The following is a 21,629-nucleotide window of genomic DNA, read 5'->3' on the forward strand; positions in this document are numbered from 1 at the left end:
CAAACTTCAAAGTCTCCTCAAGATACATGTACATGTACATTCAAATCTGCTGGGAGAGAAGTCAAGTCTGTAACCTGGATACACTCTAACTTTAATAGTCATTAGGGTATTTTTTCAATGGGGGGTCGGGGATCTGAATGTAATTTCCTCATCTTAAAAACTTGTTTCCACTAGGAGCTTTTCTTGGTTTGTTCTGTCATTGTCATCTCACATTTCTGAGATATCCTGGCTTTGCATTGATCCATAGTTTTGAACAATTGGTGATAAGTATTGTGTATCAGTTTTAAAACATTTGGTTGAGGCAAATTTACTAAACTAATAGAACAGAAACAATTTGAGGGACACATGGATTGAACAACCAAGTCTTACACTTTATGCCCCCTTGACTAGCAGCAGGAGCATAACAAATATCATTCAGTGACAATGTATACCATGATGGCATCATACAGTGGTGACTTCAACATTTGACTGCCTTATTTACCATGTAGGTTAAATGTCTATTATTAACTTATTGTTCACTGAAATGCATTTGAAGTTTGAAGATTATAAGGCATTATTCAGATCATGCAAATTTCTCCTTATACTGGTCTAGCATACTATTATGCACGTGCCATATATTTTACTGGTTTTTAATGACGTTGTCAAACTCTGGTAATGGAACTTATACAAGAACATGTACATTTATCAATGTTTGTGTGTACGTAGTACATGTTTGATGGGTGTTTCCCTAGAGTAAATATTTTAAATGTTTGTCTTTTTATGTTCTACTTGAGGTTAGATATATTAAGCTGACTTTACATGCAGTCAGCTGTTGATACCAACCTTGAGCAAAGTGGGGGGAATTCATTTTATATTTGGTTCATGTAACATCATTGAGTAAGACTTTAATTTTGTGAAAACATATGTTATCTAATATATCTATGTAATATTTCCTGAACATCAGAGAACTTCATCATTGGAAAGATATGTATTACACTTGATTCAAGTACCTACTTATACAACATTCAAATCTAATAATTAATATATTTATTCAAATAAATGCACATAATGTTTTCAAGAGATTTGGTATTTTTTGCGTATTGTAAAGAAGCTTATATTGGCAACTGTATGTCAGAATGAAACAAAGTTTCACAATCCATTGACCTCATGATGACCAGTACTTGAGTAGCAGTTCATCATCCAACATTTTCTGATATACTCAGTGTTACTTGTACTAGATTAAGCTTCAGATCTATCATCCAACATTTTCTGATATACTCAGTGTTACTTGTACTAGATTAAGCTTCAGATCTATCATCCAACATTTTCTGATATACTCAGTGTTACTTGTACTAGATTAAGCTTCAGATCTATCATTCAACATTTTCTGATATACTCAGTGTTACTTGTACTAGATTAAGCTTCAGATCTATCATCCAACATTTTCTGATATACTCAGTGTTACTTGTACTAGATTAAGCTTCAGATCTATCATCCAACATTTTCTGATATACTCAGTGTTACTTGTACTAGATTAAGCTTCCGATCTATCATCCAACATTTTCTGATATACTCAGTGTTACTTGTACTAGATTAAGCTTCCGATCTATCATCCAACATTTTCTGATAATACTCAGTGTTACTTGTACTAGATTAAGCTTCAGATCTATCATCCAACATTTTCTGATATACTCAGTGTTACTTGTACTAGATTAAGCTTCAGATCTATCATCCAACATTTTCTGATATACTCAGTGTTACTTGTACTAGATTAAGCTTCAGATCTATCATCCAACATTTTCTGATATACTCAGTGTTACTTGTACTAGATTAAGCTTCAGATCTATCATCCAACATTTTCTGATATACTCAGTGTTACTTGTACTAGATTAAGCTTCAGATCTATCATCCAACATTTTCTGATATACTCAGTGTTACTTGTACTAGATTAAGCTTCAGATCTATCATCCAACATTTTCTGATATACTCAGTGTTACTTGTACTATATTAAGCTTCAGATCTATCATCCAACATTTTCTGATATACTCAGTGTTACTTGTACTAGATTAAGCTTCAGATCTATCATCCAACATTTTCTGATATACTCAGTGTTACTTGTACTAGATTAAGCTTCAGATCTATCATCCAACATTTTCTGATATACTCAGTGTTACTTGTACTAGATTAAGCTTCAGATCTATCATCCAACATTTTCTGATATACTCAGTGTTACTTGTACTAGATTAAGCTTCAGATCTATCATCCAACATTTTCTGATATACTCAGTGTTACTTGTACTAGATTAAGCTTCAGATCTATCATCCAACATTTTCTGATATACTCAGTGTTACTTGTACTAGATAAAGCTTCAGATCTATCATCCAACATTTTCTGATATACTCAGTGTTACTTGTACTAGATTAAGCTTCAGATCTATCATCCAACATTTTCTGATATACTCAGTGTTACTTGTACTAGATTAAGCTTCAGATCTATCATCCAACATTTTCTGATATACTCAGTGTTACTTGTACTAGATTAAGCTTCAGATCTATCATCCAACATTTTCTGATATACTCAGTGTTACTTGTACTAGATTAAGCTTCAGATCTATCATCCAACATTTTCTGATATACTCAGTGTTACTTGTACTAGATTAAGCTTCAGATCTATCATCCAACATTTTCTGATATATATACTCAGTGTTACTTGTACTAGATTAAGCTTCAGATCTATCATCCAACATTTTCTGATATACTCAGTGTTACTTGTACTAGATTAAGCTTCAGATCTATCATCCAACATTTTCTGATATACTCAAGAGTCTCAGTGTTACTTTTACTAGATTAGGCTTCAAATCTATCATCACCATTATCAATTTTTCTAAAAAAAAAAATAATGATTTGAAATGATGTAAAAAAAATATTGCACTCTGAAACTTCTGAAGTTCAAATAATTGAAGAAATATTTTTTTTTTTTATCTTCAACATTATTTTTATTATATTGAAAACTGCATTTTGGTTCAGTCTTTATAGTGTTCTATACAATGTATATAGTTAATGGTCAAATTTGACAGAAATATTATTTTTATTGAAGCAAAATTAGTTAGGGGCATTTGTTAGGTTAAATACAGTACTTACTTCAATATAAGATATATACAATGATCAGTATGATGATTGTGATTTATTTTGTTTTGTTTTAGATTGAGCTAAGATTGTATGATTTATTCCCCGTTTTAATCAAGGATGTGGGTGTGACAGCTTTTAGTTTAATAAAGTTCCACCTTTATGTGATGAAAACTATACTGTTTCATGTAGGTTCAAATGTGCCTTTTTTATAATAGAGTTCAGCCTTTTGATGATGAATTAGGTACCATGTCTTGGAACTTTGAAGATTTGACACTTCTGGGTTTTTGAAATAAAGTTAATGTTTATATACAATATATACTGACCCTGAGTTGTAAATGCCTCTTGGGATGTGATCATGTGAATTTTAATAGTTTGATAATAGATCTGGAAGATTTGTTTAGAAAGATTTACAAATATTTTTACTGTTCATGATCAGTGAACATTAGAATTTGTTATAAAATCTACACGTTCAGTGTTTGAATTTGACACGTTCAGTGTTAGAATTTATTATAAAATCTACCCTGAGTTGTGATAAAGAGGGCTCCTTGTACAAAATTTGTCATCTGACAGGTTATTCATAAGAGTGCATGGTTATTGCCCATTGCTATAATCATGTGATGTATCAGTGAAAAATGGATGATGTTTCTATTACCAACTTAAATATTATGCATGTGGTCAGTGTGAGAAGGCTAGAGCTCCTAAACCTCCTACATGTAACTGTTTGTATCATGTATGATACATGTACAATGTATGTATCATTGTATGAACCACACACCCATACAATTATTAATAATTGTTACTTTATGAGGAGAATAATTTGTATTACTTATAAGATAGTTATTGGTCATTTTATGAATAATTAAATCAATACAGCAGCTTAAATGGTAAAGGAAATAAAGAAAACAAACAAAAATATTTGTCAACCCACCTCAAATAAAAAAAGACCCATTTCTAAGACATCAATCTTCAGCACTCGACTTGAATAACATATCTGAGTTTTTTTATATAATTAACATGTAAATGAACACTTGTTTATTTTACAAAAAAAAACATCTGAATGGAATAGATGCATGAAGCATGTACAATGAAGGAGGTTATAACCTCAATGTACAGTATAGATATAAGATGGGAAAAAAAATGTCTGTTTTATTACTGAATCCTAAGCTATGAATTTTGGTACATTTCCAGAAATAAAGATTTAATGTATATTTCAGAAGAGGCAATTATAGATCTGATGTTGTTAGTATCCTGCAAAGTAAATGTCAAATTATATATCCTGCTGTGAATGTTCATTTCGTACATCGATTTGATATTGACATACAGATTCTAACTCAGATACAATTTGCTTAATTGCAGATTAAATTTTGAGAACTTTATTGCCCTAGTTAGTAGTATTGATATATATTATAGACATTGAAACGACAAGGATTATTTTAGTCAAAGGTCATATTTGAAATAATAATTATAATAAGGAAACAGATAATAATAAGTCAGATAAACAATATATATATATCATTTTTATTTTAATCTGGATCATTAATTCAGAAGGTTGAATACATTGTTTGTGTAAATATGGTATGTAGTAAATTATGAAAAAGTTACAAGTTTTTTTTTTTTTAATTTTCATAAAATTTTAAATACATGTACAAATGTATGCAATTGAAAATGTAAAATAGATGGACACAAAAGATCACATACATGTATGTTGTACATGTATATGCAGTAATTAGATGTACATAATGCACAAAATTGTAAAAGTTGTATTCAACCATGTTTAATTTTAGTACATTGTTGTACATGCATGTAGTTAAAAAATTTGAATAAATGAACATATTTGACTAGATGGTAATGAAATGTACACAATAGTTATTTGAATAAAAAATGTTAGGAATATATCTTGATGAAAGATTAAAACAAAAGTTAACATTCACCAACAATTAATTATTATTCATTGTAATTTTCAAAAAAATGGTAGTGGAAGGATAACATAAGAAAACAAATTTTCTTCTTGAGTTTTTCGATGATTGAAACCCTGATTATAAATAATAATTAAGATAACTAAGAAAGAATGGCTTCTTCTTTGAGTTTGGATAATATTGATAAACTGTTATCAGGAAGCCAGTTTGTTTACATGACAATTAGCATATCAAAGGAAGTTTTATGTGTATGTGTGATTGGGAGATTAAAATATTAATAAGGTGTGAGATGTGACAGGATGCTATATAAGTATACTATGTATATAAATACATGTATATCTAAAGGGAAGTACATGTACAGGATTAATATTAAACTGATTTGGAAATTATTACATCTATATTGAACACTATCATGAAGTCTAAGGTACAGTTGGTTAGAATTTGTATATTCATTTGAAATGTGATCATGTCTGTTCGAAAAGTGGACTGCATTTTGTGTTGATTATAATTTTGTATTTTATATGTATTAAGAATTGTAATAAACATATTATATTATGCATGCAATGTTTTTATATGTAAGTCATGATATGATGCCTTTTGATAAAAATTATTAGATTTTCAGAGATAGGTTTTTAGTCATACTAGCTATAGATAAAAATTCAAAATTTAAATTCACTTTGTGAAAAAATTAAATCTTTACAAAATACTATATTTTTCAGAGTGTAAAGAGAAATGCCTCATTCACAGATGGTGTGAGCTGGCTACAGATCAAACATGAAGGGTTCATAAGAAGATTGTCTGATTCCTTCTATCCTTTAAGGTAGGCATTTTGATAGAGAAAGGGAAATCACAAAATAGTGAATTTGAGAAAAATCCAAAACGGCAAGTCCCTAATCAAATGGCAAAATCAAAAACTTGAACACGTCAAACGAATAGAAAACAACTGTCATATTCCTGACTTAGTACAGGCACTTTTATGCCCCATTTATGGCCCTATGTTTTTCGATCTGTGCGTCTGTTCATCTGTTCGTCTGTCCCGTTTCAGGTTAAAGTTTTTGGTTATCTTCTCAGCAGCCAGTTAATTTATACAATTGGATCAAATTTATATGATGAAAAGGTTAAACAGATTTGAATAATTAGAAATAAAAAGAAAACAAATCTAAAATTTATTAAAATTGACTTAAATAATAATATAATTGTTTAAATAAACCAATTTTTCAAGAAATAATAATTACAAAACACTAAGAATGAAAAGGGTAACAGTATTAAAGTGACCAGTTGTTATATCTGAGTGGTATGTAATTGACCTATTTTTGACCTATTAAACTCTGTCAATTTTGTCCCCTTAGGTAAAATTGGTACACCTGCCCATTGCATTAATTATTGTTACAAAACAGCTCAAATGGCCCTACCATGAAATTACAACATAATACATGTTCAATTCTCAATTTTATTCCTCGGTTTAAAATAAAATTGAGAAAATTACAAATTTTGTATTGATATAAATGTTTAAGAATGCATTTTTAGCTCACCTTTCCTAAAAGGAAATGTGAGCTTTTCTCATCACTTGGCGTCCGTCGTCATCGTCGTCTGTCGTCGTTAACAATTTTTCAAACATCTTCTCCTCTGAAACTACTGAATGGATTTGGATGAAACTTAGCATGATTGTTCCTAGATTATCCTGCACAAAGTTTGTGCTTCGATTTTTGATCCGTCAAAAAACATGGCCGCCATGGCTAAAAATAGAACATGGGGATAAAATGCAGTTTTTGGCTTATATCTCAAAAACGAAAGCATTTAGAGCAAATCTGATGAGGTAAAAATGTTCATTAGGTAAAGATCTATCAGCCCTGAAATTTTCAGATGAATCAAACAACCCATTGTTGGGTTGCTGCCACTTAATTGGTAATTTAAAGGAAATTTTGCCGTTAATGGTCATTATCTTGAATATTATTATAGATAAAGATAAACTGTAATAGAAAAAATGATCAGCAAAGTAAGATCTACAAATAAGTTAGTATGACCAAAATTGTCAATTGACCCCTTAAGGGGTTATTATCCTTTAATGACAATTTTTCACAATTTGTTCATCATATTTGCTTACTTTAAAAAATCTTCTCTAAAACTACTCAACAAAATTCAACCAAACTTCAACTGAATGATCAGTAGGGTGTATAAAATAACGTTTGTGTTTTATTTTCTATTTGTCAAAAAACATGGCCGTCATGGCTAAAAAAAGAACACAGGGTAAAATGCAGTTTTTGGCTTATATCTCAAAAACTCCAGCATTTAGAGCAAATAAGACTAAAGTTAAAGTATTTATTAGGTCAAGGTCTACCTGTCCTGAAATTTTCAGCCGAATTGGGTAACTGGTTTTTCAGGTATAATGCCCCTGAATTGATGATTTTAAAGAAATTTTGCAGTTTTTGGTTATTATCTTGAATATTATTATAGATACAGATAAACTGTTAATAGCAAAAATGTTAAGCAAAGTAAGATCTACAAATAAGTCAATTGACCAAAATTGTCATTTGACCTCTTAAGGAGTTATTGCCCTTTACAGACTTTTTTTCACAATTTGTTCATCATGTTGATCACTTACTTTAAAAAATCTTCTCCTTTGAAACTGCTGTATCAATTTCAGCCAAACTTATGCTAAATGAGTTTCAGAGTATCTAGTATAAATTTTATACTTTACTTCCTTGTATGTCAAGAATCATAGCTCCTATGGCTAAAAAAGAACATAGGAGAATTTTTATTTTTTTTTGCTTTTGAAGAAAATAGGACGATTCAAAGAACATTTAAATAAATTGAAAAGCTAAAATAATCATTGATGAGAGATTTAACCAAAAAAATTAAGGTGATCGATTCAGGCTCTTGAGAGCCTTTTGTTTTGACTACTTAGAAATCTAATATGCGTTGAAATATAGATTAAAAATGATAAATATGAAAATGGGAAAAGGTGACCATGTTTTTGTATCAGATGATTGAGATGTAGGAAATAAGATTTACTTGAATCTATCTTTTCTTCCTTCCATATCACATGTATTTTATATAGTTAAGTATAATTAAAGACCAAAAGAACTGATACATGGAAGATTATATTTTTAAAAAATTGCATTAATTGTAAAATTGGGCTATGATTTTGATATTTTCAAAATTACAATTATAAGTTATCTGCACATATGGACAAGAGAAATTTTGAATAAATATATCTGAGTATAGATGTACATCCAAACAGATAACATGAATCACTAATAATTATCCAGTTACCAAACACTTCTCTCCTCCCTAAAAAACATTCAATTACAAAGACAAAAAACAACACATGGTATAGACATCCTTGATTTGAAGACAAATCTAAGAAATTCAATTTAGTACATGTATAGCCATAGACTTTATACACTTGTTACCTAGCCTATTCCCATAAAGGTAGTGAGTTACAATAGGTGGTTAGGAATGCTTGTGAAACATCAACATTTTAGTCTAGGTATGTAGAAGTTTATGTCATCAGGTTTAAAAGCCTGCTGGTATTTGATACAGTTTTATTTCTCCATCAAATATACAGAATAAAGGCTTGTTTGATTTCATCAGAATTGATTATATATTTATACTGATATAATGGTGTTATGTAATTTATTCAAACTTTTATATCTTTTGTACTTAATATTATGTTTGAAGGCAGTGTTTTACTGACATATAGGTCACAATTTTATTAATAAATCATGAATTATATGTGCTCTAGGAGAGAATACAAAAAATATATTTATGGAAATATGTAAATGATTTTGAAAATTCACAAATTTCGAGACAAAACAAAGAATTTATTGATATTTATAAATAGTTATATCTTAGACCAGACAAAGTTTTAAGATACATCAATATTTTGTCAAATGTCCCATGTACTGTCTGACCATGATTTAATGTTCACAATTTAATTGAATTTAGTTGAAATCTTTCCAAGATGTAGGTGTACAATTTATGAGGTAGAGGTATAAACAGGTTGAGAAATAAAGTAACATGAAAAGAAATGTATCAAGTCTGCATTGTTACCTGCATCAATTAAAATCTGACATCAAAAGATATCCTCTAATACATCTTCTTTTAATGGTTTATATAGATATAGGTACCAGACTTAGTGGAAGTTGGTCAATTGTTATGTTCTGATCTGGTATACAGTATTTGTGTGCTGTAATAGGGACCAGACTTAGTGGAAGTTGGTCAATTGTTATGTTCTGATCTGGTATACAGTATTTGTGTGCTATAAAAGGTACCAGACTTAGTGGAAGTTGGTCAATTGTTATGTTCTGATCTGGTATACAGTATTTGTGTGCTGTAATAGGTACCAGACTAAGTGGAAGTTGGTCAATTGTTATGTTCTGATCTGGTATACAGTATTTGTGTGCTATAATAGGTACCAGACTAAGTGGAAGTTGGTCAATTGTTATGTTCTGATCTGGTATACAGTATTTGTGTGCTATAATAGGTACCAGACTAAGTGGAAGTTGGTCAATTGTTATGTTCTGATCTGGTATACAGTATTTGTGTGCTATAATAGGTACCAGACTAAGTGGAAGTTGGTCAATTGTTATGTTCTGATCTGGTATACAGTATTTGTGTGCTATAATAGGTACCAGACTAAGTGGAAGTTGGTCAATTGTTATGATCTGATCTGGTATACAGTATTTGTGTGCTGTAATAGGGACCAGACTTAGTGGAAGTTGGTCAATTGTTATGTTCTGATCTGGTATACAGTATTTGTGTGCTATAATAGGTACCAGACTAAGTGGAAGTTGGTCAATTGTTATGTTCTGATCTGGTATACAGTATTTGTGTGCTATAATAGGTACCAGACTAAGTGGAAGTTGGTCAATTGTTATGTTCTGATCTGGTATACAGTATTTGTGTGCTATAATAGGTACCAGACTAAGTGGAAGTTGGTCAATTGTTATGTTCTGATCTGGTATACAGTATTTGTGTGCTATAATAGGTACCAGACTAAGTGGAAGTTGGTCAATTGTTATGATCTGATCTGGTATACAGTATTTGTGTGCTGTAATAGGGACCAGACTTAGTGGAAGTTGGTCAATTGTTATGTTCTGATCTGGTATACAGTATTTGTGTGCTATAATAGGTACCAGACTAAGTGGAAGTTGGTCAATTGTTATGTTCTGATCTGGTATACAGTATTTGTGTGCTATAATAGGTACCAGACTAAGTGGAAGTTGGTCAATTGTTATGTTCTGATCTGGTATACAGTATTTGTGTGCTATAATAGGTACCAGACTAAGTGGAAGTTGGTCAATTGTTATGTTCTGATCTGGTATACAGTATTTGTGTGCTGTAATAGGTACCAGACTTAGTGGAAGTTGGTCAATTGTTATGTTCTGATCTGGTATACAGTATTTGTGTGTTGTTATAGGTACCAGACTAAGTGGAAGTTGGTCAATTGTTATGTTCTGATCTGGTATACAGTATTTGTGTGCTGTAATAGGTACCAGACTTAGTGGAAGTTGGTCAATTGTTATGTTCTGATCTGGTATACAGTATTTATGTGCTGTAATAGGGACCAGACTAAATAGTGGAAGTTGGTCAATTGTTATGTTCTGATCTGGTATACAGTATTTGTGTGCTGTAATAGGGACCAGACTTAGTGGAAATTGGTCAATTGTTATGTTCTGATCTGGTATACAGTATTTATGTGCTGTAATAGGGACCAGACTAAATAGTGGAAGTTGGTCAATTGTTATGTTCTGATCTGGTATACAGTATTTATGTGCTGTAATAGGGACCAGACTAAATAGTGGAAGTTGGTCAATTGTTATGTTCTGATCTGGTATACAGTATTTGTGTGCTGTAATAGGGACCAGACTTAGTGGAAGTTGGTCATTTGTTATAATCTGATCTGGTATACAGTATTTATGTGCTGTAATAGGGACCAGACTAAATAGTGGAAGTTGGTCAATTGTTATGTTCTGATCTGGTATACAGTATTTGTGTGCTGTAATAGGTACCAGAAGTTGGTCAATTGCTATGTCCTATACATCCATATCATTATGATATATATATTAAGCTTAAGCTGGAACAGTAAAATGGTCTTACCCTTTGGACCACACTGAAACATATTTTGGTTTGCCCAAACCCTACCCAAACATCAAAACAGTGGGTAGGAAGGAAGCAATTTTCTTCTTTTTTTGGGCATTTATTTGAGAAATTTAAGCACCAGAAGTGTATAAGTCTTCATGACTATCTGAATAAGAAATCAGGACAAGAAAAGATTATGAGTAGGCAGCTATTTTCTAGGTAGGTAAGGTAAGGGCAAACATACCTATTCTTTTTCATTGCCTTGGCCTGATCAATTTCATGAAATGTTTGTAAAAGATTTTTAGGTTGGGATTGTTTCTGCCTCATGTCTAGAATATTATTAGTAGTTTTCTTTTGTTATATTTTTTTTTTTTGGATGGAAAAATGTTCAATTGTGCATTCATGCAGATATTGCAATTATTTTGACCAAAAGCTTTCTCTTGAATTCATTGAATAAAATCATGTTACATATAACATGTATAAACAATCAACCTTTTCCTTTGTGATCTTTAATGCTAAGCTTTGATTTCATGTTCTGATGTATACAGTAAATTGTTAAGTAGAAAGATGAACCTTTAATTTGTAAAAATTAATTCCCCCATTGTATGTCCATAAAGTATGACATTAAGTGTTGACCTTCCTGTTAAGGATCAAGACGATTTTATAGGTTTACACCTGATTATTGGATAAACAAACACAATAGACGCTGAAAAGTGTTTATAGTTTATCTCCATTTTATCTGTCTGGTTGGAGGCTTATTGCTATCTAAATACAACTTTGTATACTGTTGTTCTTGTATATTGTAAGGTTATATGGGTCTCTGAGTTATGGGTAAAGGGATGGTTTAGGCTATTGATCTCTAAAGGTCTATTGAACCATATTAGTCTAATAGTTGTTTCTTCACTTTATAAGATTTCAATATAGTCTATTACTAAAATAAATAAAAATTATATTTTTGGTCTATTTAATACAGATATGCATGCAAGAATAAAATTGAGAAAGGAAATGGGGAATGTATCAAAGCGACAACAACCTGAACAAGAATGTTTTACAAGTATCAATTTTAACTTTGTTTGGTTGTTGCATCGCTTCTAATGGTATCACAACCCAGTCCCAGCATTTTTCTAATTTGGATTTGTTTCCAATCATTAGGAACAGCTTTCAATAAAACTTAATTAATCTCAAAGAGGATCGTCAACTTTTATTTAAAAATTTTTTGTAAGGGATAGAAAAACTTTCACTTGCTCTTGGTAGTTGACATGTGGAGTGGATATTTTGATTGTAAATGAAAGCAGCCTATCTAGTTAAATATTCAAATGTATTTTTGTATTTTCAGAAGGGATAGCAGTAAAATGAACATCCCTCATCGTATCTTGACCCCAGATGAAGATAAAACATTCAGTAAGACTCTGGAGAGTGACAGCAGCACAGAATTTGTTACAGCACATAACTCTCTGGCAGATGTAAGTTATCACTACACTCCCCCTCTCAACAAACATAACTCTCTTTCAAATGTAAGAAGTCACTACACTCCCCTTCCCCAAACAAGAACTTTGTTATAGAAGTTTTATTCACAACCCCTTCCCCCAACACAGAAATCTCTGGCAGACTGAAGTCTTCACTACACCTCTTTGACTCAGGTTGAAAGGAACTCTCTTGTAGGTGTTAGTCTTCACTTCTCCTTCCTCAGCAATGTAAACTCTGGCAGACATTGAAAAGAACTGTCTGGCATATGCAAATCTTAACTGCATTTGTTCTCTATTTTTCACTAAACTTTCTTGCATTGCCTTGAGATAAACCTATTAGACAAGTACGATTTTGACTTTATGTATGTAATTTATATGTTTCATATATATACTAATCATAAAATGTGCCAAGGTTTTGACATTGAATGGTCAGTTATTGTCCACAGTACAAAAAGTTGACTAGATCATGAAACTTGTTGACATAGGTCCACTTAAATCTTTCCAAGGATTGTTTGTGAACTGCTAGGGATTAGTGTTTAAGAAGATTGGATAGTATTAAAATGGATTTAAAATGACCCTTTATACTATAGACTTATGTGATGAAACCTCAAGGTCTTATTTTACACAACTTAAATATTTATGTTTAAAATTGAGAGCTAGAGTTTTCTAAACCAAAACTTTCACAGACCAAGTTTGTGCATGTATAAGCTATAAGGCAAAAATAACTTTCACTGAATTGATCCACAAATTATAAGACAACAACTTTCACTGAATTAATCCACACACTTTAAGACAACAACTTTGCCTGAATTGATCCACACACTATTAGACAACTTTCACTGAATTGATCCACACACTTTAAGACAACAAGTTTAACCCTTTCCTACATTGAATTTTTTTTTTTGCATACTTGATTCGCATAGGATTTTTTTGATAAAATGCTGAACAAATGCTTTAAAATATTAAGGCATTGCGAAAAACAACTATTTCATCAAATAAATTTAAGTCGGATATTCCTATGATATTCCTTTTCATATTGGATACAAATTCTATTAAGTCAACTGCAGACACTTTGTAGTCCAAAGGGTTTCAACTGAGGTACTACACAGGCGTCAAAAGGCGTCATTATGGAGTAAGGGGGTGGCGTCAAAAGGCGTCATTATGGAGGAAAGGGTTAACTGATTTGATTCACACACTATTAGACAACAGCTTTCACAGAATTGATCCACACACCATTAGACAACAGCTTTCACAGAATTGATCCACACACCATTAGACAACAACTTTCATTGAATTGATTCACACACTATTAGACAACAACTTTCACTGAATTGATTCACACACTATAAGACAACAGCTTTCACAGAATTGATCCACACACCATTAGACAACAGCTTTCACAGAATTGATCCACACACCATTAGACAACAACTTTCATTGAATTGATTCACACACCATTAGACAACAACTTTCACTGAATTGATCCACACACCATTAGACAACAGCTTTCACAGAATTGATCCACAAACCATTAGACAACAGCTTTCACAGAATTGATTCACACACTATTAGACAACAACTTTCATTGAATTGATCCACAAACCATTAGACAACAGCTTTCACAGAATTGATCCACACACTATTAGACAACAACTTTCATTGAATTGATCCACAAACCATTAGACAACAGCTTTCACAGAATTGATCCACACACCATTAGACAACAACTTTCACAGAATTGATTCACACACTATTAGACAACAACTTTCATTGAATTGATCCACAAACCATTAGACAACAGCTTTCACAGAATTGATCCACACACCATTAGACAACAGCTTTCACAGAATTGATCCACACACCATTAGACAACAACTTTCATTGAATTGATTCACACACTATGAGACAACAACTTTCACTGAATTGATCCACACACCATTAGACAACAGCTTTCACAGAATTGATCCACACACCATTAGACAACAACTTTCACTGAATTGATCCACACACCATTAGACAACAACTTTCATGGAATTGATCCACAAACCATTAGACAACAGCTTTCACAGAATTGATCCACACACCATTAGACAACAACTTTCACAGAATTGATTCACACACTATTAGACAACAACTTTCACTGAATTGATCCACACACCATTAGACAACAACTTTCATGGAATTGATCCACACACCATTAGACAACAACTTTCATGGAATTGATCCACACACTATTAGACAACAACTTTCACCAAATTGCTCCACATACTATAAGACAACAACACTCAATGCATTTATACAACACGACAAAACAACAACTTTCACTGAATTAATCCACATACTTTATTACAAAGATTTTATTAAACCTTAGATGACTTTTTGCAACATCAAAAATGGCAAAATTACAAATTTTGTATTGATAAAATTTATCTGGACAGACAACTAACTGTTTGTTACAAAGTTGAAAAAACAAGAAACAACTCTTCCCTGAAATAGTTGACTAGAGAATATTTTTTTGACAAGAACAAATTCGTCATTCTCTGTACATTTAATGACCTCATAAAATGGTTATTACTCGGTGACAGTGACGTAATCAGACGACAAGTATTTGTTCAGTTTTGTAATCATTTATAATTACAGGTGTTTATTTGAGTTTTGATTAGATAACTATTAATTTGATTAGTAGGGAGAGATCCGTTTGCGCCAAAAATGCGTCCTTTTGCGCCACAACTTTTCTTCTCAAATGCTACGTTTGCGCCACATGTTTTCAAATTAGATGGTATCATTTGCGCCAACAATAAAACATACGATTGCGCCAGTTAAAAGAAAAATTACTTGCTCACTCCTTTATTCGGACTTGGAACCGGCAGTGTAACACGGCACATCTTTCCTTTTTTAAAACATATGTTTATGACTGCTGCTGCATGGGTACTTCCAAATTTAATGTATGTAGTAGCTTTTAATTTCTATTTATTGTCAAAAAACACAAACATTGAAGGATGAAATCCATAAAATAGTTAATAATTGTTCATAATAATAATAAAGCCCATACGCATGGTGTGAACAAAGCTCTGTGTCATCAACATATGTGGCTGAAACATAAAGAGCAAAATCTTCTTTTTCCTATATTGGCATATCTTCGTTAAGCAAAGCAATAAGTTTTATTCTCTCTCTGTACATTGACTGTCTAATGCTGCTTAATCATTTAATTCTCTTCAGAAACTCGTCTTTATGGTGAAATATCTCCTTACATATGATACCTTTTGAGGCAAAAATAAGAATTAATATATAGTAATCATTAATATTTTATTTTAATAGATATGTGTACAGGTAAATTGGCGCAAATGAGTTACGAATATTGGCGCAATTGATACATTTTGAAAATAAAATTTGGCGCAAATCATACCCCTGAAAAACAGTAATTGGCGCAAAAGGACTGCTGCCGATTAGTACAAGTGGTAAATGAACTATAATTATGGTATTACTATTTGCCTGAGATTATAATGTAAATGGTTAAATTCATAGAACATTTATAGACAACTGCCCTCAAAGGGTTATTTTGATACAATTTAAGATACTTTTTGAATTTTTGAAGAAAAAAATGGCTTTTCTACATCAGGAATAGATTACCTCAGCTGTATTTGTCAAAACTCTTAGGAACTTTTGGTCCTCAATGTTCTTCAACTTTGTACTTTATTTGGGCTAAAAAAAAAATTGGAGCGTCACTGATGAGTCTTTTGTAGACAAACCAGTGCCTGTCGTAAATACAAATTTCAATCCCAGTATCTATGATGTGTTCATTTTTAGAGCTAGTACTTTTGAGAGTATTGCTTGATAGTACTCCATTATTACTTCTTCACTACACAGTATCAGAAACAAATTACATGCACAGTTCACATTAAAGATCAATCTATCATATGATACAGATTGAAATATTAATGTAATTCAGAGTATTTAACCTGTGTGCATCACTGATCACACAAATGTAAATTAGATACTCAAGTTATTGGTTTCTACCTGGTTTTATTTGTGCCAAATGATAAACAAGGATAATGTGAAAATATTAATATGAAGTCTTTGGCCTCAAAACAGTGGCACTGTCGTGTTGCTAGTCAGAGCACTTTCAAAATGGTTAACTAAAAAAATTATTGCAAATTGTATATATTTGTCCAAATTAAGAAGGACTTGAAAAAGTTCTCATTTGCCTAATCTCTTTGTATGTGCTTTCTGGTTGTAGCTACATACATATGACTTAGTGCTAATATAACTGTGAAATAATTTTTAAAAAAAATCAACTTGTTTGCAATGATTATAAGAAAATTCAGACTTGATATGAAACTTTAATTTCTAATGAAGTTTTGCTTATTTATGAGAAAATCACCAAAGGCACAATATCATATATAGTCCAGTCAAACTAAGATTAAACCTCAAACTAATTGCAACAGAAAATGTTTTAGTTCTAATCTATAGTATTATGCCCTTTATGTTCACAGAAAAAAGTCCCATAAAATCTAACTTGAGGAAAACTCAAAATCAGCATTTTAAATTTCCTATGGAAATTAACATTGGGAAGGGAGACAACTCTTGCAAAAATTAGTCTTTTTTGGTCAATTTTTGGTTGTTTTTCTTGAAATTTATGTAAAGTATGATACTTTGAGTCGGTTATAAGTTTGTATTTGACTTAATTATATAATCTCCTGCTCATGAAATGTACAAAACCGAAGTGTTATGGGTAATTATATTTATTTCGTACATTTTTCATTAAAGAAATTGCAAATTTGAAGCTTTGTAACCATTTTGAAAAAATAATGTGAAAATTTGGTATTGTTTATAGCTGCATATTATATTTTTTCAGCAACTTACTTATCTTTAGAAACTTTAAACTTAAAAAGAAGAATACATGCTCAATTATTTTTTATTAAATTTGAGATTCTTGACCTTGACATGTTGAAAATTTAATAAATGGTCAACTAATAAATTACAAAATCTAGATTATAGCTTGATAAAATATATGAAAACACCTTTAGAGTTGTTTCTTATACTCTAAAAAACGCTAAAAAAATCAAGAATCAATACATTCTGATGAATAAAAGCGGTAAAGTTATAATTTTGTATCAATTTTTATTGATATTTCTGCCTTTTTTGCAAGAGTTATTTCCCTTTTCAATGCAAATCTCCATAGGAATTTAAATGGTGATTTTTTTTAGTTTTCCTCAAGTTAGATTTTATGGGACTTTTTTCTGTGTATATTTGGGGTATAATGCTAAAGATTAAAACTTAAAAATCTTCTGTTGCAATTACTTTCAGGTTAGGGTCAAATTTATGCTAGATTGACTGGACTAATATATGAACAAGATGTACACTAATTGTCCTAATATGACTTAATTGATTTTTTAGCCCCTTATTTTAGATTGTAGGAATTCTACCTTCAGCCAAGCATGTAAATGTCTAACCCAGTTTCCTGCAGTCATTAACACCATTGAAGTTTTAATAATACCATCTAAAGCCTTAGATTATTGCCCTTACAAGAATATAGATAAACATGACAAGATTTCTATTGAATTATAATTCATTATAATTTATTACTGATGGCATTTTATAATTATCTTGTCTTTGTCCCTTTACTTGTCTGGTGTCTTCAACCTATGCCAACATTTGATAAAAATATATTCAATCTATGCCTACAAACAAAATACAATAGGTGTTGTTATAGCAATTATTAATTAATAAAAGGTAAAATACAGTCAGTATATTTAAGCATTAAAATAGTACTCTTCATTCAGGAACAAAAATAAAGTATTTGGAAAATGTGTTGTGGTAAAAATTGAATAATTTTTTTTTTCTAAAAGGACAAAATTTGTTAAATAGAACCCTTGATACTAGCAAAATTGTGTTGAAAAAAAATATAAAGTCATAACGAAAAAAATAGACTAACTTTCTGAAATCAAACACTTAAATATAACAATACTTGAGAAAAAAAGAGATAAAAAGCTATTTTATTGGTGCAAATTTTGATGATAATTTGTGTTCATTATTTTCTTTAATATGAAACATACTTAAACCATAAACAAAATATACAAACTTACCAAATTTCAATAGATTTTTTTTTTAAATCATATTAATTTTTCAATATAAAACTTATAAAATAAATATCAAATAGAATACTTATTTGGTTCATTTATAGGCAGTGACTTTGCAGTTGGACAGTGCAACCTCTATTTACTTTTTTTTAGTTTAAAAAATTTAAGTTTATTTTCATTTATGGCAACAGTTGTGAGATTTATGATAGCATATTGTGTCTCGAATTTGGAACTCCATCATGCGAATTGATATTTAGATAATAATGAGATAATTTGCAAAACTACTAAAAAAAATAGTGTAATTTATATAAACAAACTTGTGACTATCATAAGACCATCATAATAAACCGCTTGTGTAGTCCTTACTTTGTGACCAACTTTAGAAAATATCAAAATTTAGGACCACTTTGTGAAACCAAACTAAGGACTAGAATATACCTTAAAATCATTCTATGACATGTCTCACTCCTGAGATATATTTGTCATCATTTCATTATTTTAATTTTAACTAGTTCCTATATGAAAAAGAGATCCTCAACACATACAATTATAACTACATTTCACTTGTACTTGTAAAAACTTTATACTTTAACGGTAGGTTTAAACTGGTTGTAAATTGATTAGCGCCTGATTAATTTATGTTTTTATAACACTTAATCTGTAACAAATTATTCAACCTATGCCAACATTTTTTCATACAATTTTATACCTAAATTTCAAAATGTTGGCATAGGTTGAATGAACCACTTGTCTGTCCAACCCATCTGTTATTGTTATCTACCCCTTAGGACAATTGTAGGTCATACATGGTTTAATGTTTACCTGAGATTTACCTCACATTTACCTGGTCAAGGTGTGCTGTAAACAGCTTGCACATTTACATCATGTTTTGTGTATATTTTATGGTTTAGTGTTTCGATAAATTAATATATTGAAGGATTTACATGCATAAGTTTATATTTTCTCGATGGGATTAAATTATATAATTGAGGTGAGTTAATTTTCAAACTTTTACCCCTAATCTTGAAGTGACAATCCGTTATGGCATGGATCAAATGTAACCAACATTATCTTTAAGGTTCTTTATATTAGTTAAATAAATCATTTAGAAGTTTAAAATTCTACAGGAGTGTATCTTAGCTTGAACACATTAAAATACATTTTTATATGAATTATTCTAGAAGTTGTTACTCTTATTAAAGAAATATTTGAAATTTGAATACTATTTAACTTTTGTTATTTTGTCATTGAAATCAGTGGATGGAACTCTGATAATGATTTCCTGAATTTCTATCCCCAAAATCTAATTTGTTCTTACAAAATATTCAATAAGAAGGGAATTATTACATTATTTTTGGGGTATTTCGATACATTTATGATTTTTTTTGGCATTTACTGAAAATTCAGGATTTACTAATAGGCTTTTATTAATGCAAATAATCAGATTTGTCATTTATCACAGTAATGAGAACTAACATTCTGAAATCGGTCTGATATCTGATACAAATTGGGCCTGTATGCAGATTTTTCTGAAATCTAGATAATTTTAAATCACGCAGCTTATTCCATTCTCATTTACAAAATCATAGAAATAAATGCATACTATAATTTATAAAAATTTACAGTGCATTAAATTGATGATGTGTACATTTTGGTTGTTGAAATTGTTTGACTTCTTTATAGGCATCGGCAAATTTTGTCTCCTTTATTGCTGGGACGTAGTATAGTAAATGTTTATTAAACTTAACTTTTTTAAACCAAAAATAATTAATTTATAAAAATTTCCTGAAAGACAGTATAATTAAAGGAGTAAATAAACTTCCCAAACTCAAAATAGGTGGAAATTTACATAAAAATGACCTAACCTTTGTTAAGCTTATAATGTTTAAATCAACAAAAGGTGAGATTACTTAAGGTGAATTTAACCTGTTCAAAGCAGATCAAAGCACACAAAGGTATCAAGATTGTCCTTGAACTTTGAAATTGATCTTTTATTGATTATTGAATATTTAAATTTAAATTCCGTTTTAAATTTTGGAGGGATATTAGCAATGACAACATACTGTTCAGTTTTATTATTTATTTTGGATGGTAATTTATTCAGATTTTTTGGGACATACAGTTGTTTTTAATATGGAACAAAGAAATCTGTAAGATTGTTTACATCTTGAATATGGGACAAAGAAATCTGTAAGATTGTTTACATCTTGAATATGGGACAAAGAATTATTATATATGTGATGAAATATGTGTTTATAAATAGATATTTGGAATAAAGGATAAAGTGAAACTAACAATATAAAAAATGACAATAGAATACATTGAACAACAGTGACTAAGTCTATCCCAAGGCCGATTATGGTAACATTTGTTAGTTGCATATGATTTCAAACTCAGTAACGATTCTCCATCTTCAAGGAAAATTTGATCCTGTTATTAATAGTAACAAAGGTTTTTGTTTATCATCAGTTGGGAACTCTACCAACAATACTAGTGATAATCTAAAAATAGATAATCTTTAAATCATCCAAACAAGCAGAACTGTTATGGAAGCTTACATGGTATGTCTTACATTTTATCATGTTTATAAATGTTTGATAGTTAATTGTTTGGTTTCTCTAGTACAAATGTACATACACATGATAAGATCTGTTTCTTAGGTATATATGTGTTTAAATGTTTCCTTCAGTGTGATTGTTTTTGTTTATCATTTTTATAGATGGGTATATTATAATAATCTCAGGATACAGTGTATGTATATAAACAGATTAAGAAAACATCTGGGCATTACAGTAGAATCTCCTTGTGTTTATTTTCTTTCTGATTTCCAATCTAGATGTATCTGGTTTTCCATGATTTGGATGTCAGATTCCCTGGTTTCCCAGGATTATTATGTCAGAACTACACTCTAATCATCAACTCCAGTTGTAATATGACCCAGTGGAATTTCATGGGTTTCTGTGTTTTTTTCAAAGT

General features: G+C 30.6%; 1 protein-coding gene across 7 annotated transcripts in view; it reads left to right on the forward strand.

Moving 5' to 3' along the window:
* Window positions 1–21,629, forward strand: part of LOC134707950 (ras-specific guanine nucleotide-releasing factor RalGPS2-like) — a 53,446-nt gene that overhangs the window by 14,856 nt on the left and 16,961 nt on the right. For 3 of the 7 annotated variants that reach the window (XM_063568126.1, XM_063568131.1, XM_063568128.1), the window contains exons 2-3: window positions 5,743–5,843; window positions 12,444–12,570. In XM_063568126.1, coding sequence (XP_063424196.1) covers window positions 5,743–5,843; window positions 12,444–12,570 — 228 coding nt within the window. Of the gene's footprint in view, window positions 1–4,663; window positions 4,683–5,343; window positions 5,448–5,742; window positions 5,844–12,443; window positions 12,571–19,454; window positions 19,645–21,184; window positions 21,215–21,629 lie in introns of those variants that run through there. The other 4 variants (XM_063568130.1, XM_063568129.1, XM_063568132.1 and 1 more) reach the window with 4 other exon arrangements.

The sequence above is a fragment of the Mytilus trossulus genome, chromosome 2 (assembly GCF_036588685.1).
Source record: "Mytilus trossulus isolate FHL-02 chromosome 2, PNRI_Mtr1.1.1.hap1, whole genome shotgun sequence".
NCBI lineage: Eukaryota > Metazoa > Mollusca > Bivalvia > Mytilida > Mytilidae > Mytilus > Mytilus trossulus.